The sequence below is a fragment of the Miniopterus schreibersii genome (assembly GCF_964146895.1).
Source record: "Miniopterus schreibersii genome assembly, chromosome: 13".
In the NCBI taxonomy this organism is placed as follows: Eukaryota; Metazoa; Chordata; class Mammalia; order Chiroptera; family Miniopteridae; genus Miniopterus; species Miniopterus schreibersii.
This window is the reverse complement of record NC_138113.1, coordinates 345,461-367,024: the sequence shown is the minus strand read 5'-3', so window position 1 is coordinate 367,024 and position 21,564 is coordinate 345,461. Positions and strand designations below refer to the sequence as shown.

At 55.9% G+C, this 21,564-nt stretch overlaps 1 protein-coding gene across 1 annotated transcript; it reads right to left on the bottom strand.

Moving 5' to 3' along the window:
• Window positions 1–5,837: 5,837 nt before the first annotated feature.
• TPO (thyroid peroxidase) lies at window positions 5,838–19,380 on the bottom strand (the record flags this gene model as incomplete). Its single annotated transcript, XM_081155850.1, has 14 exons — window positions 5,838–5,941; window positions 6,676–6,807; window positions 7,263–7,433; window positions 7,580–7,788; window positions 8,982–9,219; window positions 9,501–9,671; window positions 10,191–10,443; window positions 12,122–12,634; window positions 13,556–13,762; window positions 14,178–14,307; window positions 14,590–14,722; window positions 15,492–15,652; window positions 16,396–16,480; window positions 19,290–19,380. 14 exons carry the CDS (start codon window positions 19,378–19,380, stop codon window positions 5,838–5,840), a joined length of 2,598 nt encoding a protein of 865 aa, XP_081011976.1.
• Between the last annotated feature and the right edge of the window lie 2,184 nt (window positions 19,381–21,564).

Here is a 21,564-nt window from a genome sequence, read left to right as displayed (position 1 = left end):
AGCTCTGACGTCAGGGCTGCGCCCCGTGAATGACAGGCCCCCCCAATCGCAGGCGTGGCGCCTGTGCAGACGGACCACAGCTCAGCGAGAAAGAAGAATGGACTCTTACCCCTTGCGACAGTGCGGGTGGACCTGGGGGGCATTATACTGAGTGAAATAAGGGGGTCAGAGAGACAAATCCTGCGTGTGGTCCGTGGAATCTAAAGAGCAAAATAAACGAAACACAAAAAACAGAAACGGACTCAGACACGAGATCAGGCTGAAGGTTGCCAGAGAGGAGGTGGGGCCGGGTGGGAAAGGCGAAGGGCCTGAGAGCTGGGTCGTCACAGCATCGCCTGGGGTGCCCAGGGCAGATCGGGGGAGCGATAGCCTCGCGTGGTGTCGGGCGGTACTGGAGATACCAGGGGTCACCCTGTAAGCTGTTTGTCTGACCACCATGCTGCACACCTGAAACCAATACAAAATAATATGGACTGTCAACTGTAATTGAAAAGTAAAAAAATAATTAAAAAGAGGAAATAAAACAGGAAAGTACTTTTCACAAATTAAAAAAGAAAAGCAGCCATGGACCCCGCGCATCGTCCCTGGGACCAAACACTTCGTTTTTGCCAGACTCTTAAAGACAGGCCTGTAATGTTGTGACAGGGTTTTTTCTGTTTGGGAGGAAAATCTACATTAAAATAAAAACGATATTTCTCCACAATTTTGTTTTTAAAAAATCAGTTTTCAGTAGTTTTATTTTTTAATATTTTCCCATGTCGAGGTTCCATTTTGCAGTTGCACAGGTAACATGCTCTGATTTCCACCCGCAGACAGTGTGTTTTCCCGTTTTATTAGTTCCCAGCTTTTCCCTGTCGCTTGGTCGGATCACCTCCCTCCGTCCGGCCACCGCTCGCCTGGGGCAGCTGCCGCGGTCTCACCAGCAGGCCTCGGCCCCGTTTCAGTCTGTCAGCAACGGGGTCCCGCACTTTCTCCCCCGCGAGAGATGCAAGTCCAGCTGATTCCTTTTCCCTCTTTTAAAAGTTCTGAAGTCTGTCGACATAAAAACATTCAAGCCTACAGAGAATTTTCATGAGTTTATTTGAGCCAAACTGTGCAAAATCTCAAGGACTGAGAAAATGCTCCGCAGAGCGGCAGTTCTCCAAAGAGGAGACGTCAGTGGGTTACATGAAATCCACGGGTGACAGGTTGGGGGGGGCGGGAGAAAGCAAAGCGTAGAACCTGGGATTGGACAAAAGGTAAAAAGATAGACGCTTCTTTTACTTAGGTGGGTGCAGCAGAGTTAACAGTCAGCAATTAGCACGGTAACAATACAGTGAGAGGGTTTGCCCTCGCCCCAGGGGCCCTGCTAGTGCCCTGAGGGGCCTGGAAAAAAGGGAGTTACCCGGACATTCCAAAGGAATGTTACCGGAGATGCAAAAAGACAATAGACGGCGCAGGGAAGGTCAAGGTGGGCCTTTGTCAGGGAGGATACGGGTTAGGACGTGACTACCTACCATAAACTGTTTTTAGTTAGAAAGCTTTCATTTCAGACCATCCTTTGTGGTTATTTCTGGTCTCTGAGTTTGCAAGGCCACCGCGCAGGCCTCCCCTGAGCCGTCAGGTTAGCACATGGCCCCTTTTCCTCTGCAGGTCTGCCCTGCGTCCTAAACGTGCCCAACACCGGGTGTGTTCCTGCAGTGAGGCTCCAACCCCCCAGGCGGCCACCGGCGTCCCCGGTGGCTGTGGCTTGCGGGGCCCGGCTGGTGGTTTTCCACTGACCTGCGGAGCCTGGTTCTCCAGGTCCCTGAGCTACAGTCCTGAGAAAACGTCCTCCGTGGGGACAAAGTGAACAAATGCTGGTCGTGCACTTTACTTTTATCGACTCACCAAAGACCCCCTGAGAACAGCTGGGTTGGCACAGAGCTGTCTCCTGTCCGGTTCTGCCTTTAAATGTGAGCGGACACGAAATGATTGCATTTGCCTTAAAAAACTGCCTTTGTGAAAATTTCACCAAGTCTGACAATATTCTGCATTTCCTGCTGTTCTACTGACAGGCTACGAGCCCACGACGTTGGTATTTTGCCCCAATTTGAGGCAAACTGAAGACTGTGTCATGTGTTGTTTTTCCACCTTGCTGTTTGCACAGGAACTGCCCCAGCAGACGTGAGATTCAGGGGTAAACACGTCCCTGACCTGCATCACTCAGGTCAACGGAAATGGACAGAAAGTCATCTGTGGAGAACACGCGACGTGCAGTGATTTTTATTCTTTCCACATGAGCAGTTCTTTAACAGTCTTTTCTTCCACCCAAAGTTGCAAAGAAGTGAAATTTAACAGGAATGAAAACTCAGATTACTGTGCTGCGAAAAAATTGTTTTTAAAGGGCCTTTACTTTTATTTTTTTCACAATTTTTGTCACTGCATCAACAGATACAGAATGTTCTTTCTCCAAATTAAAAACAAATTTGAAACTATTTAAAGAATTCTCTGTTAAAATAGGACGGTTAGGCCCTAACAAGCATCTAAAGCAAAAGGTGGATATAAAATTATCAATTTTGTTAAAGCTAAATCACCGAGTAGTTTCAATGTTTTACTGATTGGTCCTTGGTTTCCTTTAAATATGGTAACAATATTCCTTCATCAGGAAGAACTCTAGTGGTGGTTCTAGCCGTGAACCTGTCCACAACCTGGACAGGAGGGGCTGGCAGTGGATTCCAGCAGGACCTGGGCTGTGTCCTGGCCTTGGGTCACCTGAGAGGTGCAGTTTCCGCCGGCCACTTCCTCAGGGTTCTGGGGTGAACACACTGACTGCCGGCCTAGGAGTTTGCTCACCCTGACCTGGGACCCACAGGCTGGCCCTCCTCAGTGCTCACACGAGTTACACCCCTCACAGCTTACAGGGTCTGGAGGGAGGTGGAGGAGAGCCATGCACCCTAACCCGGGCCCACGCAGGGGTACACTGTCCCCCTACCCCCAGGCTCCACCCAGTATCAGTGTACATGTTCTGCCTGGAGCGGAATGGCTGCCTAGGGAAGCAAAGACTCAGGTAACTTGGACATCCTGGTCCTGCTCTAGGAATATTCCTTTGGGGTCCCCTCCCTGCAAGGTTTGCCCCCCAGATCCTCTCCAGGGTGTCAGACCAAGTGGGTGCCCTGCCTTCCGTGTCTCAAGCTCCAGCTGCCCCCTGGTCTGCACGAGTCTCCCCGGTGAGATTCTGGGTGCTCTTTCCAGATCACCGAAAACCAGCCAGCTCTCCGTGTGGCCTATTTCACGTTCAGTGTGACTAGACCACCAGGTGCCCAAACAGCTGGACAGACGTCAGGGTGACACAGACGTCACGGTGAGAGGGTGTGATGAGGTTAGATCCCAGTCTGGGGACAGCAAAGCCGACAGCCCTGCAGGCATGGATGGGCCTCGTCCTGGCCGTGAGGCTGGAGAGCACCAGGGAGTGGGAAGGGGACCCCCTGTCCGCCTGCTGTCCCCCAGCTGGGCTCTGGCGCCCCTCGTTTCCAGCTCTGCTGCACCTGTGGGTGCTGAGGGATGCTGTGCATGCTTCAGCTCACTGTCCCTCGTCACTTGCCCCCAGCAGGCTCTGGAGAAGCAGTGGGTGAGTGAGGGACGCGCAGTCTGCATAAGCGTGTGGGGCCCCAGCCTAACGGTGGGAGTTTGAGATTCGAAGCTCATCCCGGGCTCAGCAAGCCGACAGGAAACCAGGCTCTCCAGGTCGGCAGCTGAGGGACAAGGTGGTGGTTGTCACTCCAGGAACAAGAGGCAGGCACGACCAGAGGCGCCGGTGTACAAGGATGGGGACCTCTGTGCAGAAACTCATCTGAGCCACGTCTGGGGCCCCATGTCAGCCACCAGGGGGCGCTGTCTGCCTTTGTAACAGGCGCGGCCGGGGCCGCTCATTCTGGGACAGAAGTTGGGGCTCGGCTCCGACAGGGCCCTCTGACCAGCTGGGAGCCCCGCTGGCTGAGCCCAGTGTCCGCGGGCAGGGTGGCGGCTTCCTAACCGCAGAGGAGGACCTGGGATCCACAGGCCGGGTCCTGCGGGAGAGAAGTGAGCTGAGCATGGGACCAGTGGGACCCGGCACCTGGGCCCAAGGGTCCTGTGGGTGCTCTCAGTTCCAAACTTGGTGGCTGATCTGCTCTGCAAGACCCCTCTTGGGGTCTTTTTAGCTCTGTAGGTCGCAGGGTCGGCCGATCACTTACATTTTGGACAGAGGCAGGTGTCTAGAAGAGGCTTTCTACTATAACATCACTCTGGGGCTTACACACAAGGTAAAAATGGTAAAAAGTAAGTGGAGACTGATTCTCCCCACACTGAACATAATTATTTCATTTTTTATAAAAGCACATTTTAAAAGTCAACGTTTTCTCTCAGCCATCAGTTCATTTCCTGCCTGTCTCCAGCCAGTTCTTGAGACGGTGCTGAAGCCAGTGCCCGGAAGCCCTCAGACGGCAACCGGTCATTTAGTGGCGGGGTCGGCCTTCCAGCTGGCTCGCCCGTCTAACTCCTCTACGCTTTCTTAACAGTGGGTGAGAGTGAGGACAATCGTCTCGTGAACAGGGCCTGAGTGAGGGAAGCAGCCGCAGGAAGGGGCAGTGGGTGGAGACCGTGCGGGAAACACAAGCGCAGAGAATGGAGCCTGATGCGCCTCCCAGGCCTTCAGAGAGACCTGCGCGGAGACCTACGCGGGAGGACAGCTGAGCCCACCTGCTCCGAGCCCTGGGCGGGGGCTCCGCGCAGCGACACGCTCGGGTCCTGGCGCCTCCTGCAGCCCGGCGGGGAGGCTGACTTTCCATCTCTCTCCGTGATCGGCAGTGAGGACTTGGAGTCACAGTGTGTCCTGGGGGAAAGCACACACGTGGTGGCCACCATCATTGCTGGGAGAACCCACTAGTGTGTGCGCTGAATGTGCGAGCGTGTGTGAGAGTGTATGTGTGTGTTGATTGTGTGTGTGTGAAAGTGTGGGGGGTGTATGAATATGTGAGCATGAGTGTGAATGCGTGTGTAGATGTGTTTGGGTGAGTGAAAGCGTGCACGTGTGAGAGTGTGTTGTGTGTGATTGTGTGTGTGTGTGAGAGTGTGTGTTGTGTGTTGATTGTGGGTGTGTAGGTGTGTGTGTGTGTTGTGTGTGATTGTGGGTGTGGGTGGGTATGTATGGAAGTGTGTGTGTTGGTTGTGTGTGTGTGTGTGTGTTGATTGTGTGTGTGTGTGAGTGTGTGTTGTGCATACAATGCTCACGTGTCCTGGCCACGCAGACAGGACGCCACACCACGACGTCCCCCTCAGGGAGTAAAGGTTCTTGACGTCGACGGCAGAGCTGAGCTGCCCCCTAATCAGAGCGAGCGGCAGGCTGGCCAGGACCCGGAGCTCAGGGCCCACGCTCACCTCCACGCTGACCCGCTCCCTCTGTGCACCTGCGTCCAGGTGCGGCGAGTGTGAAACGACGCCAGGTGTGTGAGCCCCTCTCTCCCGTGACTGGTGTTTCTCTGTTCTGATCCATCTGAGCTGATTTGATTGTTTATGTCAAAGGCAAATCTCTCTTCTCTCGTTAGATGTGGGGTTTCGAGATAGACACACATTGTGGTTGCCAAGTACTGACCATAAATTGTTTCATCGACTGTTTTAAGAACTCAGACCTGGCTGGTCAAAGGCCCAGCAGCTGAAGGCCCCTCAGATCCTCTCCCCCTCCCCCTGGGGTCCCAGGGAAACCCTCCCTCTGCCTCCTCAGAGCTGCCTCCTCCCAGACGTTCCCCAGGCTCGGAGGGGACGTGGGAACGGAGCGGTGAGCCGCAGCATCACCAGCCTCCCGGGGGAGGAAGTGGGCTCCTGTCACCCGAGGACGGGACTTACCACCTCCAGATCAGCGTCCAGGTGAAGGCTGCCAGGCCGCAGACCAGCAGGGCGCCCAGCACGATGGACACCAAGGATGCCCTTGGGAGCCTCCCCGAGTCTGCAGGGAGAACAAGCCGGTCAGTAAGCCTGTCGGGCCAAGGGCAGGGGTCAGCGAGCCTGACCCTGACCCTGACCCTGACCCTGACCCTGACCCTGACGCCGAGCCCATGACTCGCACTGGGCTGCCCCCTGCATCTGTCAGCAGGACCCACCCAGGGGCAGCGTTTCCACAGAGGAGGCCCCTGAACGAGGGTGAGGGGATGGCTTGCAGGACACATGTGACCTCTGCCTTTTCCAGGTGACATCTTGGCCTTCCCTGCAAGGACAGCCAAACTTCCTCCCAACCTGGGCACTGGGAGCCCAGTGCAGACATCCTGGGGACCCCGAAAGGTGTGGGTGCGCAGTGAGCTGTGACTGGGGGGCCACCTGGAGGAAGAAGCGAGTTAGGAATCCTAGGCCTGTGACCGAGTGGCTGTGTGATGCTGAGCAAGTCTCCTGACCTCTCTGTTCTGTGCACGGATTAAACACTGTGCTGAGCTCACAGAGAGGGTTCACTGGGCGTGAGATGCTGATGGTCTGGGACTGTGCCCAGCACAGAGTGTTTCGTGACAGCTTCGTGTCCTGTGGCCCCGCTTCGGCTTTAGGGACCGGATCTGGCTGCTCCCTCCAGCATCAGAGCGTGCAGCCGAGTGGATGCATAGAAAGCACCACCCCCAGCGGAGCTGGAAGGTGACCCTGAGTCACCCGAGGGTGCACCACCCCAGGTGGGGCAGGCGAGGAGAGCGATCTCACCTACGCAGGTCCTCCCGTCCTCTCCCAGCACGTAGGGGTCAGTGCACTCGCACCGGAAGCTGCCCTTGGTGTTCCTGCAGCGGGCCGAGGGGTGGCAGGGCGGCTCCCTCGGGTCCTCGCACTCGTCGACGTCTGAGGAACCGCACCGAGGTCAGGCCACAGCCACAGCCCCCCCCTACCTCTCCGCGGTCGGCTAAGGAAAGAACACTTGATTTCCACGCCCAACAGCTCCTGGGACAATAACTGGTCTCAGGAGCACCTTCTGGTGAAGGGTTTTTTTAAAATTATTTTTTATTTTTAAAATATGTCTTCATTGATTTCAGAGAGAGGAAGGGGGAGGGAGAGAGACAGAAACATCGATGATGAGAGTCATTGACCGGCTGCCTCCCGCAGGCCCCCCACGGGGGATCGAACCCCCAACCCGGGCCTGTGCCCCGACCGGGAATCGAACCCTGATCTCCTGGATCCCAGGCTGATGCTCAACCACTGACCACGCTGGCAGGGCAAGGACGTTTATTTCTAATTCATATTTGAAAATGCAGATGTGGGGGTGAAGTTATTAAAAGACACCCTGTCAGATGACTGACCTTTACACACGGGGGGCGGGAAGTCCCAGCCGTGGGGGGAGCACGTGAGCTGCTCCCGGCCCTGGAGCCGGAACCCGTGGCGACAGGAAAACACCAGCACAGGTCGTCCCGGGTCCCCACAGAGCACGAAGTCCCCGTTCTCCACGCTCCCCGGGAAGCCGCAGGCCTCCTCTGCGCAGGGCGAGAGGCGGGCACGGTCAGGCGCCGTCCCCGAGGACATGGGCTCCGTCCCTCGCTATTTTCTCCAAACGTGCTAATGTGAAACCCCTTCTGCGGGGGAACCGCGTGGTCAACATGAGGTAGCGAGAGGCTGTCACCTGGGGGAGCCGCCTCCCTCCACGCTTCCAGGCTCAGGCCGGGGACGTCCTCGCACGGCTGGAAGTCCTGGGGGAAGCTTGCAACTCGGAAGGAATCGGGGGGCACGCGGGGGAGGCCCGTGTTGTCGCAGATGACCCGGGACAGGGAGTGCTTCGCCAGCTCCTGCCTCTGCGCCTCCGTGAACACCCCGCTGTGTTCCCACCAAAACCTGCACCCGAGGGAGCAGCGTGAGCCGAAGACAGTGCCACCTCCGGCTCGGTGCCTCCCGCGTCCCAGACACCCACGGGGGGGAGGACACCGTTCTGAGTGACGCCCGGTTATTTCTCCCCAATAATCCCTAACCACGTGACGTGCTGCGCCTCGGAAATTAATAACAAACTTGCATCGGGAGGGGGGAGCTTGGGGGAGGCTAAGGCGCTCTCTTGAGGGAACATCAATATTCTTAAAAAACCTGACAGACCCGGTGACTACAGAAAAAAAGAAAGGGCTGGTGTGTAGGGATTGTTTAGAAAAAGAGAAGGAAGCCCTGGCCGGTGTGGCTCAGTGGCCCGAGCAACGAAGGGTCTAGGGTTCGATTCCCGGCCAAGGGCACAGACCTGGGCTGCAGGTTCGATCCCCGGCCTGGGTGGGGCCCTTGCAGGAGGCAACCAGTCGATGTCTCTCTCACCTCGATGTCTCTCTCTGTCCGCCCTGCTCCCTCCCTCCCTTCCACTCTCTCTAAAAATCAATGGAAAAAAGTCCTCGGGTTAGCAAAAGAAGAAAGAACTGGTGTGTAGGGATTGTTTAGAAAAAGGAAAGCATTTCCCCACTGTTGTCTGAATTGTCCCCAAATTCCTGATCCTCGGTGAGTTGCAGCCTGAAGACGCAGGGACAAGAAGGGACAGGCAGGGACGGAGGGACAGACAGGGACAGGGAGAGACAGAGAGAGACAGGGAGGGACAGGGAGGGACAGGGAGCTTGCCGCTCTGGCCCTGCTGGGCGCCCTACACTTTTGAGGGAGGTCGAGGGCTGAGAAGACAGGCGTCGGGCGTCCCTGCTCCAGAAAGAGCCCCTGGGCCTGTCCGCGTTTGCAGTGTCCACAGCGGGTTGGGTGTCTGAGGATGGTGGTGTTTCAGGGTCGTCTGACATACAGCGTGTTCCTTGCGCGGCATCTGCTTGTTTGTGTGTTCACAGGTGTGGAAAAGCCAGCTGGGGCTCATGTGTAAGGTGCTCGGAACATGAACGTGTTTTATATTTATTCCACTGATATAATAACCCAGCGTCATGAGGGGGTGGGAACTGGCCCGCCTGGGGCCTCACAGTGCTAAGCTGTGGCACCCACGCTGGGCCCAGGTCTGGCTGACTTCACATGAACCCCGTGGGGCCCCCGTCTCTGTGCGGGCCGTGGTCACCGACACCTACCGGTCCCCGTCCCTCAGGGCCTTCATCTGTCTCCCGATGATGCAGGCAAACAGGGGCCCCGTTCGAGCGCTCGGCAGCAAGGCCTCCACCAAGCCACCCAGCCAGACGTCGATGTTATCCAGGTGCTTGTACAAGCCCATTATCCGGTCAGTGATGCTCCCGTTGGCAATGACGCTACTCAGGTCGTCCCGGGTGAGCAGCCGGGGCAGGCCGCAGAACTCCCTCCAGTCGTTGTAACCTGCACGGGGCACACGGCCGGCTCTCACCCATCTGAGTGCCCCTCCCACACTGACACTGTGTCCACACCTTGGCCTCCCGTCCACAATGTCCAGCCACAGAGGAGAGCGGGGCCCCTGCGTCAGCAGGAAGACACAGTGGAGTGGTCCCTGGCCTGGAGGGGTCACCAGGCACACAGGGAGGTCAACCCGATAGCTGAACTCCAGGAGCCCATGGGGGGGTGGCCACGGTGGGAAGGGGCCAGGGTCAGCCTAAGGGGTGTGGAAAGGACAGGGTGCCGACCTGGCAGGCCGTGGTCCCGGCCCCGCTGCAGGTTCAGCGAGGCCAGGTCGAAGGTCCCCGCGGGGGAAAGCACAAAGAGCCTCTCGGTCAGCTCCTCGCTCATCAGCTGGCCCTGCACCTGCAGCTTGGCCGGCCTGGCGAGGAGGCCTCGCACCAGGGGGTCCAAACCACCTGCAAAACACCCCAGGGAAGCTGACCAGTCTCTCCTGGTTCTGCAGAGAGAGCAGCAGCTCAGACCATAAACGTCACTCATTCTTAACAAACATCTCTTGTGAGTCCACGGTTCACCTCATGGCTGCAAAGCTTTTGCGTGCTCTTAGGGTGCTGTCCCCAGGTGCCTGGCCCTGCCTGGATCCTGTGGGGACTGATTCGGGGGGTGTGGAGGGGTCAGGCCTTAGGTCTGAGTCAGATGCTCAAGTGTTTTTGTGTGTGTGTGTTTTCCTGCAGCAAAAACATTACAGTAAAGGGAAGTGTTCGCTGAATTCTAAGGTGAGTAACAGCAGAGGGACTTGGCTGAGCTAAGAAGCCCTGAGGGTGTCAGGGAGCCGGCTCCCTTCACCTGCAAAGCACCAGCCATCCCCATGGGACCCTGTGTGGGAAACAGATCCCCTCTCAGCTCCCTCCACCTGACACATGGAGCCTCCTGGTGCCCACAGCACAGGCCATAGAGAGGATGGTGGGGGGATGCACCTTCCTTGAGGACCCTCCAGGGGCTGAAGAAAGCGTCTCGCAGCAGCAGCGGGGGCAGGAGCTCCTGGAAGTGGGCATCCAGCCGTCTCACCAGCGGGTGGACTGTGGTGTGGCCGAAGCGGAAGGCGGCCGTGGAGAACACGTTGGACACCGTGGGGTCCATGGTGGAGTTGTAGCCCTCATAGGGGCCCACGTGCTGCCTGAAGGCCTCGGGGCCCAGGATTTTGGGGACATAATCCCGCAAGGTAATGATCTACGAGAAAGGAGACACGCAAGCCTCTGAGCCAGGCTCAAAAGCTGAGGGGTCAGTGCCGACTCGGGGTCAGGGAAGGAGGGTTTCCTCCTGCGCAGCCCTGAGGCTCAGAGTGTCCCAGGAGGGGGCCACGCCTCCCAGGTAAGGGCACAGGTGAGCAGGTACAGCAACACCAACACCAGACAAAGTCTCAGAGCTCCAGCATTGATGGGCTGGGCGGGGCATGTCAGAGACACCCCTCCTCCCCGGACACCCCCTGTGGCACGGCAGGGCAGGGCGGGGCAGGGCAGGGCAGGGCAGGGCAGGATAGGGTGGGCCAGCCAAGCGTGGGCCACAGCTCTGACGACTGGCCAGGAGGGGTGCCACCCACTGGGCTCCTCTCACAAACACGGAAACCTTTCCATCCAAGCCAACTTCTCCCCTCAGGCCCACATTGCCCGTGCGCCCCGCAGTAGCACCTGAGCCTACAACAAACATCAGAATCTGTCGCTCAAGGAATCCTGGCACCGGAGGCTCAGGACTCAGACCAACACGAGTTCTCGTCCCAGCTGCTTAGCTCTGTGACTCCAGGAGGTTGGACCAGCCTCCCCGAGCTTTTTTTATCTGAAAAAGCATCTTCCACCCGCATCTGCCAAGTAAGGTCGTAACTCAGTGAACGAGGACTCAGTGTTAACCAGCATCGGGTGCCTGTGTGTCAGGCTCCCACCTGCTCCTCTAGTTTCTGTGCCACTCACCACACACACACATACCACATGTACACACCACACGTACACATACCACATGTATACACCCACATACACACACACACTGCATGTACTCACCACACACACACACACCACATGTACACACCACACGTACACACACATGTACTCACCACACACACACACCACATGTACTCACCACACATACACATACCACATGTACTCACCACACACATACCACATGTACTCACCACACACACACACACCACATGTACACACCACACACACACACACCACATGTACTCACCACACACACACATACTGCATGTACTCATCACACGTACACATACCACATGTACTCATCACACATACACACACCACATGTGCACATACCCACTCACATATACCACATATACACAGCACACATACACACACCACACGCATACACCGCACGTACATCAACCGGCAAGAGGACAGTTCTGACGTGTCTAATTACAGAGGGTAGAAGGCAAGACGAGCAGACAAGCTAAACACGTAACACAATTAGTGGCTGGCCCACTTGAGACTTCATCCGAGATCCTCTGACTCCACATTAAAAATCATCATAAATGAGGAAAGAATTAATACTCTTATTTAACTCGCTAATTAAAAAATTTCACACAGATTTTCTTTTCATTTTCTCCACTGCCTTCAAAACATAAAAACATCAGAAGCATTGGTGGACAGGCACCTCAAGGGGTTGCTAGTTGGATTTAATAAGTTAAAGCCCTAAAATGCCCTGGGCACCGGCACGCGGGGGAGGGACTGAACCTGCTGCGGCTGCTGTCAGCCTCCTGGGAGAAAATCGCCACCCACCCCAGAGGGGAAAGAGCTCAGGCCTGGCCCAGTCCTCCAGGAGCTGCTCTGTTAACCTCAGTGCTGGGCGCCCACCAGGGCTCTGCGCACCACCCAGGGCGCCCACGTGGCCCTGCCCACACCTGGTGCAGGGCGCCCACAACCTTCCGTGCCTCCTGGTAGGCGGTGTCCGCGCTCCAGTGCGGGTTGAGGGCCTTGAGCGCGGTGGCCAGACGGTTGTGCTCCCGCAGCCACAGCGTGTGCAGGGCCGTCAGCGGGGGGACCTCGCTGGCTCGGTTGTCCCCAGCCAGGAAGCAGGGCACGCGGCCCTGGGCACCCGGCTCCGGGATGCAGGCTGAGGGCGCGCGTGGCGAGACGAAGGGCAGGTAGGCCCGGCCGGCGTCCCAGTGGCGCGAGTTGACCCGGAGCAGCCCCTCTGCGCTGCTCCAGTTCCGCAGCTGCTTCTCCAAGGCCGGGGAGCTGCCGTACACAGTGGACGCGTCCAGGAAAGAGGTCAGCCCGTTCATCTGTTGTCGCGGGTTCCCCGTGGATAGGTTGCCAAACAAGGCGCCTTGGGCCCCGGTGCCGCAGGCGGCGGACGACCGGTAGAAGGGCAGGCAGGTGGCGCCAGCGGTCTGGGAGGTGTTCTCAGGGAGCTGCCAGAAAGGGGGCTCAGGTCACCTCGGGTTCCCGGCACCCTCTTTACAGACACTAGGAACCCCAGGCAGCCACGATCCTACAATGGCATCGTGCCTTTAATTAAGCCAGCCCTCCCCTCCAGTCAAGAAAAGCCCCTGCCTGTACTCTCTCTCGCCTCGTGGAAGAGAGGAAATTCCAACACTGGTAACAGAAAAAATCTGCAACATCTGTGGGCGCCGGCCCTGCATGGGGTAGCCCTCTCGGGGTGACAGTCCTCTCGGGGTGACTCGGCCCCGTGTGCAGCTGCGCACCAAGGGTTGGGCCCAGTGTGTTGTTAGTTTCTTTTCTTTTTTTCTTTTTTTAATATATCTTTATTGATTTCAGAGAGAGGAAAGGAGAGAGAGAGAGAGAGAGACAGAAACATCAATGATGAGAGAGTCATTGATCGAGCCCACAACCCGGGCATGTGCCCTGACCGAGAATCGAACCCCGATCGCCTGGATCCTAGGTCGACGCTCAACCGCTGAGCCACGCCCGGCCAGGCTGTTAGTTTCTTATCTGTGATAGCGGGCGTGTTAGCAACAAAGCTGAGAACAACAGGATGCTCACTCGTGAGCAGACCGGTTGCATGTGTCAGTGTGAGCACACAATGGGCACTGAGAGGTCATCAGACAATCCAGCTCCAGTCCATGTGATGACCCGGAGGGACGTATGAGAACTGCTGCCCAGTGCCCAGGCTCAGAGCTGTTGATGATGCTTGGAGGGGACACATGGATGTAATATGCACCCACGTATGTACACAGCACGCACACATATGCATAGATCAGTCCTTGACAGCTGTTACCCCCTGGGAACAGGATGAAGGAACTTTCTTGGTCTGATTTTTTTAAATGGCATCTATTCCTTTCATGATAAACAGGAATGTGTGAAAGTCCCACCTGGATGGGAAAACACGGACTCCGGTTCTCGCAGCTCAGCTGGCAGCCAGACCCTCCCCCGAAGGCAGCCTCGCTGGTGCTCTGCGGCGTGAACGCAATGTCGTGGCCGATGTATTGCCCCCACACCGTCAGCAGATCCGAGTATCGGTCATCCTCTGTCACGGCCTCGTTAGAAACCTGGATAACCTGCCTTGTTACCTCCCGGACCTGGGTGAGAAATGTGATTCGTACATGGACTGGGTCTGGGCTTAGTGGATAACCTGCTTCTGGGAGCAGAGTGGCCATCGTCGGCATTGCACAAATGAGTGAGTCACCTAACTAATCAGTTTCTGAACAAGCCTTGGCTTCTACCTGTGAGCTAAGGAGCTACGGACACACCGAGGCAGAGAAGGCTGGACGGGCCTTAGTTCGAACCTGCGGCATTCAGCTCACTAGCTGGTCCCCCCTCTCTGCAGCCTCAGCCCCTCAGCTATAACATGAGATGTGACCTCACCCCGAAGAGGGTCAGGTTGGAGGGAATCATCCAACCCCCACACGGAGCCCACCACATCCCCTGGGGGCTCAGGGAAAGGTCATGGGAACCTAATCCTAATGTGGGTCACGCAGCATCTGGGGTACCCACTGGGGGCAGGGGAACCCCGTTGTATAAGAAGTTGAGGTTCCAGCCTCGGGGCTCGCTGATGCCATCTTCATAGGCAGGCGGCAGCCATCTGGCCAGGGCCACGTTGGCGGCGCCCCACCTGGGGTGGTCTCTGTGGAAACAAGGTGGGCAGGCGAGCAAGGCGGGGAGGCAGAAGGCAGAATGTCCACTTACAATAAACCTTTCTCAAGGAAAACACTCGGGTTGGCTTCCCCCAGGCCCTTGGCTCGACACTGGCCTCCGGCTGGCAGTGCCAGCCAGCCAGGTGTCCAGACATGTGCAGGTGGGTGAGTGGCCAGGAACCGGGGGCTCAGAGTCCGGGAAGGAGTCACAAACCGTCTAGTCATGTTCAAATGCAACCTGCACGAGAAGATCAGGAAACGAAGGACAATACCTGTTGTTGCAGGCTCCCGTGACGAGCCTGTACCTGTCCGCCAGGCAGGTGTCCGGACACTGGGGGGGCAGCATGTGGGCCAGGCACCCCGACAGGTTGGCAATGGTGTTCAGCAGCTCTTCTGACAGAGCATCTGGGGAAACAGGTCGGAGCGTGAGCCCCGTCTGTGAGGACACAGCCTCCTGACAGCAGGCTCCCTGCGGGCCCCTGGAGCCTGGGGCTCCCCGTGACATCCTCGCACTAAACCCCCTGGAGCTTCCTCTTTGCTCAGAAGATGAGCTTTTACAGTTCATTTCCTTGCGCTCTTTCAGGAAAGCGGTTCTGAGAGCTGAGCCCGGGGGAGGCCAGTTCTCGGCGACCAGGACCTCGCTGGGCTCGTCTCGTCAGCGGGCACAGCTGGGGTGTGCGTCCGGCCACGTGGCCGCTCACAGGACGGTGGCTGCCCAGTACTCACCCCTCCCCACCCGAAACCCTGCCTGGGCCAAGTCTGATGACAGCCTGTGTGTGTCCTCTGCAGGCCTTTCCTGCCACCTGGTCTTGGTTCCCTCCTTGTGAATGTTCTAGCTCAGGGCCCCAGAAAACAGGCTCTTTTGTTTTTTGGTGTTTTGGGGTTTTTTTTGCCGATTTATTGCTTTTTATTCACCAAATTAATTGTGAGCTAGTTTCCCAGGTCAAATTTGAGTAACGGAATCAGTTACTTCTCAGACGAACATAAACAAAATCTTGTGTCTTACCATCTGCTGCTCCCCTACGAGTGAGTAGAAGTCACACCTTCCTGGTGACAAGCGAGAGACACGCCCTTGGACAGCCCCACCCCCGCCCGGTCCCCCGAACAAGGTCCCCTGGTCTGCCCCTTGGCTGCCGCTCTGCTCCCAGGGGCCCAGGGCACCCTCCGCACTCACCTGCCGGAGGCCGTGGCTGTTTGGGGTGCTCCCTCCTCATCGCCTGCACCGACGCCTCCATGATCTCTGCCGCTCGGGAGATGGCTCGGCTCGTGGGCTCAGGGAGTTTGGAAAAAGACAGAAGCTGAGACGGAGAAACAATTTCTCTTTTCCTGAGGTTCCTACGGCACAGTTTTTAGAAAATAAGGAAAAGTTAAACTTGCAGCCAGTGTGGATAATAGGGAATTTTTCTGCCTGGAAAAGTAGACATTTGGAATAAGCCAGCTGCTGCCTGGTGACGTTTTAGATCTTGAGAGTTTATTTATTAGTCAGCCTCTAGCAAAGCAGGGAGCTCCCGAGGATAAAACCTGGTTCTCAGTCTGTTTGCTTGTTTTGTTTCACAAATTCCTGATATGAGACCATAATATTCTTGACACTGATGTCAGTTCCATATTTTAAGTCGGGGTGTGTGTTAATTATTTAAAGAGGACCCCGGGAGGATTTAATCCCAGAGCCCTGGTGAGCTGCGGCTGGATCCCAGCGGCCGGCAAGGGAGCTCGGCCCCCGCGAGGTCCTGTCTCTGTCTTCGGTGACTAATTCTCGGGAGGGATGCCCGCTCGCCCACCAGGACTTCCGTCTCCCTTGTCCATCCAGCCCAGGGGTCAGTCCGGGTGGATGGCTGTGCTTTGCTCTGCTTTGCTATGAAAGACTCGGGGCTGAATACTGCGCCTTCCAGTTGCTCCCGCAGATGGTGGTGAGTTTACCCACAGGAGCTCCAGCTCCGAACTTGTAAAACGGAAACCCTGGGGCCCATTTTGGAGGTGGTTGTGAAATTAAATCCGTAAATACATGAAGACTGTCACGGGACCAAGCACACCCGGGTGACGGGCACATGTCCCCTTCGTCTGCCCCTGGGACGCTGTACCTTGTCACGGTGCTGTCGATGGCGGAGTCCACGCGGAGCTTGCTCTCCTCCAGGACGCGGAGCACGTGAGAGTCTTCGGACTTCCCTATGGAAGGAACACGCTCTCAGCGCACGAGAGGTCACAGGGACCTGTCCCGTCAGCCTCCCGAGGAGCCCAGCTGGACGTCGAGATACCTGCACAGCTCCTCCGGCCAGTTAGACCTGGGCCCCTGTGGCCCCTTTCCCCACCTTAGCCGGTGTCAGCCCCTCAGGGGCAGAGCTGCGAGCGGCAGGGAAGCAGGAAGGGCCCCGGCGCTGCTCGGGCTCCACGCGGGTCCAGTGGGCTGGGCCCTTTTCTCTCACCTGCCCGAACCTCCGCTAATGATCCTCGTAGCTTTTTTCCTGAATATTTTTGTTACCTAAACCAGCAATACAGGGAATTCATGATAACAGTGGCCTGTTTTAACTTATGCTTTTAACGAAAGACAAATTACTCCATGTACCAGCCATTTCCAGGGAAAAGACTCCCACTTTGTTTTATTTTTTTAGTTCTTAGAATGGTCAGGGAGCGCCGTGGTCTGGTGCGTGTCCTTCCGAATTCACACGTTGAAACTCTGATGCCTGGTTTGAGGGTGGCAGGAGGCGGGGCCTCAGGAGCTGGGTCAGGGCCCTGATAACAGAGACCCCAGGCCCCCCCCCCCCCCCCCGCGGCCTCTGAGAACCGGACAGTCCCCGGTGTCGGTTCTGCTGGAGCAGCCCAGACGGATGGAAACAATGTTGCAATCCCACTTCTAGGTTAAAAGGTGAGGTTCCATGGGACCGATGCAGAGTCCACGGAACTGGAATGAATTTGCCGGCATCTTCCGTTTCCAACAAACGCCCTTGTTACGCTGCTTCCCGCGTCTCCCCGTCTGCAGGCAGTGCCTCTGCTTCCTGCTGTTCATTTGCATCTTATTTTAACAGCTAGGACCGTGGAAACATTTGTTATAACGATAGCTGCCCATAAATCTTAACGTTGCACGAACACTAGACTTTGGCCTCAGCTCTGCCATCTCTGAGCCCCGGGCCTCTGTTTTCTGAGCTGTGAAATGGGCCAGCAGCCCGAGGACCAGCTCCTCCTACAGATGACCGTCGAAGTCCTACAAAGACCTGGTCTGCGTGCCCCGTGCCGGTGGGTTCTGGGCATGGACAGGGATCGCTCCATTGTTTGCCTCACACAGTCCGTGAGCACAGTGGATGCAAACCCAAACTCACACAAAACACCCAAGTGGTATTTCCATTTAAATTCTGGCAGTGGTGGTGAAATTTTATAAACTTTCTTTGAAGCCTAATTTTTATCAGTGAGCAATTATTTTGTTTCAAAGCTATTGCTGGCTTGCTGTCAACTGGGAAAAAAAATCTCATATTAAAGAACATAAAACTGAAACACTGTGAGATAATATTTTCTAAATAATTAATTTACCAAGTAAACAAGTCATAAGCCAGCTTCAAAACATCCCAATTAACAATAAATAGGCTCCAAAGTGCAGCATTTTATTTGGATGCTGTGTCGTGCATTAATTATATATTTACTAAAAGTTTAAGCAAAAAGCCACACTTCTCAGTTGGGGAAATAATAAAAAATTGCTTTAGCAAAGCTATAAATACCACATTTACTGATTTTTAAAAAACAATTTGATTTCTAAACCTAAAAAACTAAAACAAGTAGTGCAAAGATAGTTTATTCTGTCCAATCGCGCTCTGCGTGACAATTTTGTAATAAACGGCTCTGTGACCTCTGACTTTTGTTACTGTAGTTTATAGAACTAGGAGCTTAAACAACAATATGAGGACAGATTCATGAATTCACAGAATATATCCTGGACACCTGTCCTGTGCCAGGTACTGAAATGATTGACTTATTGTGTGGGGGAGACGGGCCCCTTTTTCCTGAGCTACTTTAACATGTGGGTTAGTTTCTACTTTTCCTGTACTGGACACATGGTGCGCCCCAGGCTTCGAGGGGAGTCTCTCACGGATGCTCTCACATGTAGTCACTATGACGGATGGTTGTCCAGTTCACACATAAGCAACGGGAAGGAGCCCAAAGCGCCCCCGTTAGTAACTGGCAGGAGCAGAACCCCCCTGCTTGGTCCGACCTCAGCGCCCGCCTCCTGCTTCCTGACGTCTTGGATGGCCTGGCGCTTTCTTAAGGAGCGTGCAAGTCTGTGATCACACGGCCTCAGTATTCAGTAAAACTGGAAGTCTCCAGGCTCCCAGCAGGAGGCATAGCTTGGTGTGGACGTGGGCCAGAAGGACTCAGAGCACCTGCCAGTCCCTGGGGGACGGTTGGGGAGCCCTGAGTCCTGGGGGAGGCCTGTGCCAGGCTGCGTGGATGCCCGGAAGCTTCCAGAGAAGCCTGAGCCTCCCAGAGAGGTGGGCAGCACAGAGCCTGGCAGCTGGAGCTTCCACCCGACAGACTCCCACCCTCCTCTGGGGACAATCTCTCCTTGGGGTTTGGGCCTTCTTGTTTCTTATTTATTTATATTTTAGGAAACCAGAAGCAGAGTTTGATGTGATTTTTCTGTTTTCGTAACCAAGTTTGGTGTTGCAACAACCTGATTCCAAAAACGAAAAGGGACTTTACAGTCAAGGAGCAAGCAGCTGGTCCCAGAGAAATACCTTTCCAGGTGCTGAGCAGGTAGAGTGGACCTGCTCTCTCGTGTCATCACAGGAAAATCAGTTATTTTCCAGAATTGTTTTAATTATTTTAAACTCAAGAATGACTGTTCTTTTCTTGTCGACACAGAAGAGAACACCGGGGTGTCCTGTAGGCCTTACCTGCCTCCGACGGCCACGCCTGCTCTCTGCTCCAGAACCGGAACAGGGGCTTTGTAAGAACAGGGTCCAAGGACCACATTCTGTGCGTCACTTACCCCAGAGGAGGTCCCTGCCCCTCATGAGAAGGAAGATGACTTGGCTGCAGGCCACAACCAGCGTGATGCCCAGGACGGCCAGCACTCGCATCCTAGTCACGTAAATAAAGACCCCCGGTCAGGGGCAAGGCCAACAGGAGCTGCCTTTTGGGGCAGCTTGTGGTTAGACTTTCTATTAGCTGACCCTCACTTGTTCCTACAATGGTGACCGATTCTCAGAAGCTGGCGGGCAGGCTGCTTCCTGAGCCGAGAAGACCGCACGCCTGGGCCGTGGTGCCGAGCAGGCCGAGCAGGTCCTGGTTACAGTGGTACCTCGGTTTTCCAACGTCTCCGTGGACGGACATTCCGGCTTACGAATGCCGTAAACCCGGAAGGAAATGCTTCGGTTTTCGAACACTCCTCGGAAGTCGAACATGCCATACGGCTTCCGCTGAGGGCAAGATCCTGAGGCCCAGCTGTCGGTTTTGGAACATTTCAGGGCTCAAACAGTCTTCCAGAATGGATCACATTAGAAAACCGAAGCACCACTGTATCTGAAAACGAACCTGGCAAATTCGGCAGCTTCAGTCAGCGGAACAGCTCAGCAGCAACCCGACGCTGCGTCCTGCTGATGTCAAATCGTGTCAAGCTGCTGGGAGTAAGTCCTGGGAATCAAATAAATCGGTTTCCCATAGAACCTCTATGCAGAAAAAATGACTAATAGAAGGACTTCAGCCATCATAAAACTGGTAAATAAACTTCCTAAATGCACGTGAGTTTCTGTCAGCATTCCTCCCCCTGCGCATAAAATGATCTCAGAGTCACAAAGCTGGTTCAAAACCAATCAGTTCTACTTCCCACAGGGACGACCTGTTAACTGACCCGACACCCGAGCCGAGGTCCTGGAAACCATGGAAACACTGCCCGCCACCCATCACTCAGCGGTGCTCAGAGACCCGCCCCATACTTGCCCTGCGGCCCAAAGAACGGCCTCCCCTGGACCACTTTACAGGTTTCAAGGGTGAGATTCTCCCGAGACTGGAAATGGCACGTTTTGCAACCTGACCTTTCCTCCTCTTCGGAGCCACAGAGGCGAGCGTGAGGCCCGGGAGCTCCTGTGGCCGTGGCCGATCTGAACCGGGAGCCTCGGCCGTGCCCAGGGCCTGGCTGCCCTCCCTATAAGCCGGCTCTGCGCTCCGTCACCCGCTCAAGTGGCCGAGCTCGAGTGGCTGCGTCTGCCCCGGGCATCTGTGTGCTGGTCAGAAACAAGGTCCGAGAGGCTGAGCCTCTGGCCACGAGTTAGGAGGGAAAGAAAACACTCCTGAGCGGAAAGCAGCTGAAGTCCACAGGACACCGGATGCTCCCCTCTTACTTCTCCGGGTTAAATATGAAGAGAGGACTTGGGTGCAGAGGTCACCCGGCCGGGTCGGGGCTGCCCCGGGGACAGCTCTGAGGGCCCTGACGCTGGGTGTTATTTATTCAGCGTCCCCAGGCCTCGGTCCCCCGGAGCCTCGGTCTCCTGGCCCTGAGAGGCGAATGAGCCCATTCCCCAGTTTCCTGGGAATGCTGCCTGTTGAACCCCGTTTCCCACCTGATCTCAGGGTTCTTATGAAATCACCCGGTTTCTCTTCTTCAGGAGTTTCTCAAACGTGACGTGTCCTGACGCACAGGCCCCGAATCTCAGACCACAGGCCCAGAGGCGCTTTGGAGCATAACAGCGTTGCCATCGGCACTGGAAAGGCCCCTCTGCAGGTGACGGGAGTTTGCAGGGGGCTCGCAGGAGGCCGCCAGTCGACGACCCTCATCACTGGTGTCTCCCTCTCCCTCTCCCCTTCCTCTCTCTCAAAATCAATAAAAACATTTTTTTTCTAGAAAAGTACATCCCTATTAATTCAGTGTAATGACAGTGTACGGAGCACTGGCCATGCTAAAAACATTTGTGTGTAAAATAAACTCTCAAGTTTAAAGGGAGCGGGAAGAGCGTGCTTGCTGGTCCTGAGCACTGGACTCTGCCTCTTCCTCTCACAGCCGCGGCGGCAACAGGGCCGGCGGAGATCACGGCAGGGACCTGACAGGGCTCCCTGCTGGTCCTACTTCTAGGTAGGTTTAACCAGCACGCCCCAGACCCCACGGACCAAGGCCACGTTCCCGCGGGAACACGCGCACAATTCCACTTTCTGCCCGTGGCGTTTGCTCTCCAAAAGCTTCGTAGTTGAAGTAAAGCACTCGGGAACCTTGTTCAGAATGTCACCCCGTGGGTGCTGGGGTACCAAAGCCTCCCTGGGGTGGGGGCCGC